Raw genomic sequence first — 8,366 nt, forward strand, 5'->3', positions numbered from 1 at the left:
TGTTTCAGTGGCAAATCTTGACTTCCAATATCTGCGAGCAGGAATAAAACCCTGGCCTCTCTAGAAGAAGGCGAAGGAAAGAAAAAATCAGAAACAATATGAAATATCCATATAATTCTATTTTTATTAGAGAAATAATGTCAAAATAACAATAGTCCACTCTTCCTCCAGCAGTCAACGTGAAAGAAGTCACATCCTTCACAACAATATCCCTCCTCTCTCGTTCTCACATTGTTATCATATTTAGGAAGCAGAAAGACAAAAAAATCAGACATTTATGCAGGAAGATCCAAAAAGCATTTTAAAATGACAAATCTAGAAGATTTTCCGTCCTGGTAGATTTGGCGACACCGGGTGTTGAAGACGGTGAATTTGAATTCAATCTTTAGATTCGACTCATTTCTTACGTCGCCAGTTCATAAAACTGCAAATGTGTAAATATTGCAATACTTTCATCAGAGTCAACGTTAGATTGGGACAAAAACCTTCCAGAGTTTCACTTTACACGCGTGTTGATGAGCGGCTCCACCAACACTGACAGTCAATGAACACATCACATCATAACGTCATCTTTAGCTTTAACTCTGCTCTCGACATTCTAACAAAAACAAAAAACACGTGAACAAAGCGTCGTCCGGGGAAAAGCTTCAAAGAATCGAAACAAAACAGGAAAATGATATTTGCAGATGCCCCGAACTTCACGCTCGCTCAGATTGCCCCTCATCCCTTTAGAGTAATACAAGTTTATTAATGGCAGAAGAAAATCTGAATGCAACACAAGTGAGCCACATTTTATTCTTTGGAGCGTTACACTTCTGAGTCAAACTTGCAAAAAAACATCAACGCAAATTTATTGTGTTGGCTTGTTTTTACGCTGCTGTTGTTTAGTCAGAAGTCGTGACGATAGCTTCAAGTACACATCCGGACTGTGGGAGTCCTGAGGTACACGTGAAGTATTCGATAAAGTCTATGTACAAGCCTTCATTTTACCTGAGGTGGAAAATAGAGAATGTAAAATGTTCTACTGGAAATGGGACAAAAAGGTAACGGCTCCCAAAGATAAAGGTGCATGGGGTGTGTTTGGTTTGCTCACCCGAGGTGTTTTAAAGTGACAGTGTGATCACTCCGAGTCTGGCTACTAATAATATGGTGTAATGTGAGAGACATTCATTGTAGATTTTGCTCATCCATAGAAATAAGCTGCAGCTGAGCGGTGACCTTTCGGTTTCATAGAAAAGAGAGAACACGGACAGACGGAGCAGGATGTCATTCCTTATTTCTGTGGGACCTTCTGCGACCTCGTCATTTGCAGCACTGCTTCTTGTGCACGTGCAGGATCCGGCTGCAGCGCGGGCATGTGTGGTACGCGTCCTTGAAGTTTTTCATGAAGAATGGAATCAGGCAGCAGCACAGGACTAACCTAAAACACACAGATGTTAATGTCAGGTCTGAACGAGGCCTCACACAGCTCTAGTGCAACACACAAAAAAGTAAAAGAGTGAAGAACGGTATCATCTACTATAGCATCATCATCCTTTAACCAATGATGCAGCCTTGTCTTTGGTCTGTATAGATACAGAGAGACTGGCAGACGGATAGAGAGATGGATCCCGAGAGAAATTTAGGCAAAGCACATGTCACACTATGAGGTAGATTCAAGGTTCTGTGCAGGGACATTAAAAAACGGGAAAACCATCCAAAATGTAAGTGATTAAAAAGTGCAAAATAAAAGATGTACAGAGATTTAACGAGGTAAAAGAAATAAAACAACTTCCAGTTAAAGGCCCTTAACTTCAAAAAGTTTTCAATCTGGTTTTAAAAAGCGGTTTTCTCCTAAGACCAGTGTCTCCTGCACAGTGACTGAAACCTGCACCCCCCTGCACTGGGTTCCACCAGCAGACGAGTCCCCAGTGACCATTTAAATAATTTAAAATCCCTCCTGTGGCTTTCTGGCAGCCGGTGGGAGGGTTTAAGAAAAGGGCCGGTGTGGACTGTCTCAGTGTTTTTAGATTTGGTTCAAACTCTTTTCAAGTGTGGGGGTCTGTGCTCTGGTCTGGTCCGGTCCCACTCACCCACAGCAGATGAAGAGTAAACACATCAGCCAGGCGTACGTCCCTGCCTTGTAGGTGACAATGGTCATGACCTGCTGCTGACAGGAAGTGCAGGTGGTCATGCCGGCGTTCTCTCCCAGGTCAGTGTCGTAGCTCACAAACTTTCTTTTGCCATCCCCGGGTTCGGGGCCCGCGCCCAGGCTGCCTCCCCCGCCGCTCGTGTACACTGTTGAGGAGACGGGAGGAAACAGGGAGTCAACATCGCTCCAGAGGAAACTGGTGTTCGAGGTGTGGGACGTGACCCGGTGACGTGAGGCGGGAGTTTACCTGGAGCGGCGACACTGGCCGACTGCGAGGTGGGAGGGGTGAAAGGTGAGTGCAGATTGTAAACCGTCACTCCATCGTTCTGACCCTCGACTGGACCAGGACAGAGAGACACAGAGGGAGGAGGGACAGACAATGAGCCAATCTGATGATGAGAGTGATGAAGATGATGGTGTGTGTGTTTGGGCGGGGGGGGGGCTCACCTGGTATCAAGTAGGGAGGGGGATTTGTCTTTCCTTCTGCACTCATTGTGCTGCAGAGACAGAAACAGAGTGTGAGGACGGACGCTCGTCATTAGAAGAGACATGTCCAGCGTCTTCCTCAGTGATAAATACACTGCTTTATAAATGAATAAAAAATAATAAATAAACTGCACTTTGTAATTTTGTTTTGAAAAGTCCCACATAAATACAGGTTATTATTATTATTAATTATTTTATGAAGCAGCAGCAGTAAGAAGTGCTGCTTTGCGTCAGCTGTCACTTCAAGAGTAAACTGTGAATTACTGATTGTGATTAAATTGAAGATTCACAAAATGATCTTCGTTAATTCCAAAGGAAATAAACTACAATCATAAACTGATCTACAGAATATATGAATACTGTCTTCTCCCCCTGAAGAAGCTGCCACATCTCGACTCAGGTAAACATATCCATAAATAAATCACATAAAATGCTGTGTCAGCCTGTCGTCGTTTGTGATGACTTATTACTTCCTGCTTCCTGCTCCGTCACTTTATGTAATGCGTCTTCATGTGAATAAATGCACCAGTGACTGAGCTGAAGAAGAATGTGAGCCATGAGGAAAAGAACTTTCAGAGGAACCACAAGAACCTCACTGTGGGACCTGACATGAGATGAACTCTCATCCTGTGACAGCAACCTGACCAACAAACGATCAACACCTGTGTGATGTGAAGTAAAGCAAACTCTGCTGTTCTCTCCTTTGTATTCCCTTTTTCCTTTCATACAGACAAATGAAATAACACATTATCACACACACACATTGATTCATAATTCATCACCTCAGTCGTTAATTTCTTGGAGATTGAACCAAAACCCTTCAATTGTCTATTTTATAACATCATTGCAGCATATGCATCTTAGACACACACACACACACACACAGTCACACACACACCCATATGCTGGGGCAGGAATGCCACCGGGCTGCATGCTTCTTCTCCCGGTGTCACAGACTGAGGGTGTGTCTGTTCCTACTGGAGATGATCTCACAGGTCGCAGCCTCACATCAATAAGTCTGGACTTGAAGTGGAGCCTGCTCCTCTACAGGAGAACATCCTGACATCGTGTTGTGTGAACGACAAGATTCATTTACACACCTGAGTGTTAATCTGACTCTGTGCCTCAGTTCTGGTAGATTCTGTGTAGTCGTCTCTCTGATAAACTGGTTGGTCCATTCCACTGAGCTGTCAACAGCTGGTGAGACTTTAACTGGAGAAACTGGGCGTGTTGGGGTTTAATCACAGAAACTGTTTAATCTGTTGTTTCAAGCAGCTTCAAAGTCTGTTGATTTCCTTTTTCCTCAGGAGTATAATTGTCTAAAATGTCCTTTTTCTTTCTCTGTAGATTCAATAAGTGAAAATAAAAGCTTGGAGAAGCGCTGCAGGCTCGTGTCATGGTGCTTTCAAGAGCTGTCAAAGGAATAAGGCCTTGATTTAACAGAGGTTAAAAACCTAGAAAGAACTGAGATAAACAACAAGTGTCTGTGCTGAGGTTCCTGTGCTGGGTGCGGCTTCCGAAACATCCACGGGCCACATTGCACAGATACTTTAAAAGTCGGGGAAAGTTGGAAGCCGACTATTAAACAAACCCCCCCCCCCCCCCCCCCCCCGCGGGGCCGAGGCCCCTGACCTCAGCTCAGACGGGGACGGCTCTGCTTCGGGTTCTGAGGCTGAGGAAGTGGATTCGTGGGGAAGAAGTGGGCGGGGCTGATACTGACTGAGGCTGTCAGGTGATTTCCAAGTGAGCTCCACGACGTGAGGAGGTGAAGCTGGAGGATTTTTCATTTAGACACAGGTGTGGCCTCACTGTCACATCTGTGCCGGTCAAACCTGCCTCTGTGTGTGTGAGTGTCTGTGTGTGTCTGTGTGAGTGTCTGTGTGTGTCTGTGTGTGTGTGTGTGAGTGTCTGTGTGTGTCTGTGTGTGTGTGTGTGTGTGTGTGTGTGTGTGTGTGTGAGAGAGTCTTTAATCCTCACCTGACACAGAAAAGGTAATTTATTTTTAGTTAAACCCGGGGAGCCAGGTCATTATTGGTCTTTTACCTCATATTATCATAACCATTATTATTTACCCACTTCCTTCTGTATTTTGACAATTTAATTGTGATAATTTAATTTTGACTATTATTATTAGTATTAGTATTATTCAAATTAGTAAAAATACCCAAGTGATGACTTTGGTCACTGGGATTCTCAGTGTGACGTCAGTTTTAATCTGACACTCACTCGGAAAACAAAAGTTCATTTACAATATTTTATGATCAGGTTAAATATACTACAACATCATATTATTCTTACAAATATCAAAAGACTTACAACTTCGTTTGTGCCAAAAGTATTTGTGACAGAGGCATTAGAATGATCTACATTTGGAGCTCAGTTAATTTACAGGTAGTGTCGAGTCACTGACCCCTCACACTAGTTCTGCAACTTTTTCTTTCCACCCATCAAAATGTGGAACGCCTCAGGCAGAGGATATACACGTCTGACACTGTCACTCTCACCCCACCTTAGTTAGGTTTCACTCAAATTCTGCCGAATGCCAACGAGGACATGATTATAACTTTCAACTCTTCAGACACTAAATAATAGTATTTTTCTGCCGAGGTCGATCTTGAGGTATTTATTAGATTCTGACTCGGAGGGGGAAGTCTCACACAGATTTAAACTCTTCTATGTGACCTGCTTCTGTAAAAGCTGACGTTCTTTTGAGATGATTAATTTAATAACCAAATCTTTTCTTTTCACTGATCCTCCCAAGAACCTGCTCAGAGCTGAAAACCTCTGGACTGAGCAAAACATGGGGACTCTACATCACAGCAACACAGAAAAATACTAGATCAGGTCTGTTCATATTAAATGTATTAATTTGTGCTTAGAGTAAGTGGTTTAATTTGAATTCTTTGTTTAAAACCTCAAATTCAAACATCACAAATCAACCATCACCAAATGATTTAAAAAATGGGGAAAATGAGGAAGAGTAAAGAACCAAATTGAAGATACTTCCTCTTTGAAATGTCTGGAGCTACAATTACCTACAACAGAAAGCCAGAGATAAATATTTAACCCATAGGAGACAATTGATTATTCAGCTACAGGCTTTGTTTTGAGTGTTTTATCTCTAAAATTCATCGGTAAACATCCATTTCCGCCACAACATGTAACTTGTTGTTGATTTGCATCTCAGATTAATGTCTTTGTCCAGAATAACTCGCAGCGAATCGGAAAACAAAACTTTCTTTCTCTGTCATCGAACCTTCTCTTTAGTGCAAGAGAGTTTAAAGTTGAAGTCATCAGTGTGAAATGAAATCCTCTCTCTCCTCTGATATGTGTTGATTTGTGATGGTCTTACCTCGGCGATGTGTCGGCGATGGGTCGGTGATTTGTTGGCGGCTGTATTCAGGGACGTGTGTGGTTTGCTGCTGATGTAGATCCAGACTGCAGGTGAGAGATCCACCTGTATCACCTGCACCTCTCCCCGGACACACCCACGGCCACGGCCCCGCCCACACGCACAAAGACTGATGGAATGACTCACCCTCTGGTTTTAGGTGTTGCTACAAAACACAGAGGTGGCCTCCTCTCTAACCTGTTCTCTGTTTCTCTGAGATTACTGAGGGAGTGTGTGTCTCTGTGACTCTGTGATCATAAGTTTATTTTGTCCTGGAATGTGGATGCATAGACGACGTAGAGGAACATAAGCTATACATGCTAACACACACACACACACACACACACACACACACACACACACACACACACACACACACACACACACACACCTTTAACTCAAACCCATCTCCAAAATATGTCAAGAATTCCACGTCATCCTCCTGGACCAACTCAACCTGACGTATTTTTTTTAAATGCAATCCAATTCGATTTTATTTATACGGCTGATCATGCAATGCTAATTTCTATTTCGCGTTTTTACTAATCAGTGCAGGAATTAAAAACTGATAATTAAAAGCAAGATTTTGACATTTTGGTAAATATATACGATTACTTGGAACCAGGTCTTATCTGTCTGTTGAAAATAAGGCTACGGCCGACACCCTGATGGAGAAACAGCTGGAAAAAAACTAACTCTGATCAACACAAATAAATAGTTTACTTTGTTGGTTTAGTCTGTGCAAAAATACTAAAAAACAAACAAACATATAAACAAACAATATAAAAACAAGATGTAGATATTGGATAATGGCGGCACCAACCTTACACCTGTCCAACGGCCACAGATGAATAAACAAAGAGTGGGAAATTATAATTATCGCATTTTTAATATTCATCTATAAGAATATTGTTAAATATTAATATGAGGCTCGTAAATTGTGTATTGTATAAGTACAATGAGGAAGTAGGATATCATATATAATTAATCCCCCTCAGATTTATGAAAAGGTTTTTCTGTTTATCGAGTGTTTGTCATGAAGTTTAAATCTAAAAATCCCCGTCACGATAATGTTTGTGATCAAAAGAAATAATGATCTGACAATAATCGTAACATTCTTTCCATCTTTGAACTGCAGCACACAAGCCGGCCTGTGTTTCTCCTTTGTCATGTTAGTGTCACAATTTAGTTCAGAAGCTGCCGGGGATTTTTCTGTCACTCAGCTGGGAGCAGGCCAGTTCAACCACATTTTTCCGCTGCTGGTCACTGGGTCTCCGAGCACAGCTGGGTGTCGCCTGCCTCCTCTCTGGTGTGTTGCTGGTGGAGGTCACAGATTCACAGCTTCATCTCAGAACGTCTCGTCACTTTCAACAAACTCATTTATGAAAATAGAAACAAGTTGCTCCTTCACCCACAAACACATCGTTGGAAGGTGAACAGTCGTGAAGGTGTGTTTGAGATGTTGGGGTGTTGCCCCGATGCCCGATGGGTGGGGTAGTGCTGATGATGGAGTGTGTCTATGTGTGTGTGTGTGTGTGCGCGCGTGTGTGTGTGAATGTGCGGTGAAGGGGGTGAGTTATTGTGTGTTTCGATGGGCCTGATGAACAACATTCCAGAGAATAGACCAATCCCTGCAGAGTTTTATATCTTGCAAGACTGAGGAGCTGAGGTGTGTGTGTGTGTGTGTGTGTGTGTGTGTGTGTGTGTGTGTGTGTGTTTGTGTGTGTGTATGTGTGTGTGTGTGTGTGTGTGTTTATGTGTGTATGTGTGTGTGTTCTTGGTTATGGGCTATTCATGTTGTAGAGAAAAATAAAAATCTAAAAGATTTTATCTCATGGGGACATATGTAATGTAAATCATCAAACACTAATTTAAAGGTGAAGAATTGTTGTGTGTGTGTGTGTGTGTGTGTGTGTGTATGTGTGTGTTTGTGTGTCTGCTTATTGTATTATTTATATGTGTATTTTATAATTCCAAAGCTGCCAATAACAAGAAAATGGTGATCAATCAAAATGAGTCGACCTTTTTCTGAAGCCAATGAAGGAATCAATAAGGCCACTGCTTTGATTTAACAAGGTGTGGCTTCAAAGACCAAAATTCTCTCTCTCTCTCTCTCTCTCTCTCTCTCTCTCTCTCTCTCTCTCTCAAACACACACACACACACACACAAAAACCCGGACACACCCAAAGCCTGCAGTGTATTAACTCTACTTCCTCCCATGTCAATCAAACACAGAGACAGTGGCTGAGCAGTTTTCAGCCTGGGACCCTTCATATCTCTGAAATACAAAGAATATCTGCTGACAGTGCACAAACTAAAACTTTGCAATGCTCCCTGTTGGGAAGGCCTGAGTCAGA

General features: G+C 42.4%; 1 protein-coding gene across 1 annotated transcript; it reads right to left on the minus strand.

The window, feature by feature from the left end:
- Window positions 1–104: 104 nt before the first annotated feature.
- Window positions 105–6,074, minus strand: si:ch211-157c3.4 (Lipopolysaccharide-induced tumor necrosis factor-alpha factor homolog-like). The gene is made up of 5 exons (XM_053443407.1): window positions 5,970–6,074; window positions 2,579–2,628; window positions 2,379–2,468; window positions 2,073–2,277; window positions 105–1,420 (listed from the first exon to the last, which is right to left on the minus strand). Exons 2-5 carry the CDS (start codon window positions 2,622–2,624, stop codon window positions 1,303–1,305), a joined length of 459 nt encoding a protein of 152 aa, XP_053299382.1. The 5' UTR covers window positions 2,625–2,628; window positions 5,970–6,074; the 3' UTR covers window positions 105–1,302.
- Between the last annotated feature and the right edge of the window lie 2,292 nt (window positions 6,075–8,366).

Source organism: Pleuronectes platessa, chromosome 16 (assembly GCF_947347685.1).
Source record: "Pleuronectes platessa chromosome 16, fPlePla1.1, whole genome shotgun sequence".
Classification (NCBI taxonomy): domain Eukaryota; kingdom Metazoa; phylum Chordata; class Actinopteri; order Pleuronectiformes; family Pleuronectidae; genus Pleuronectes; species Pleuronectes platessa.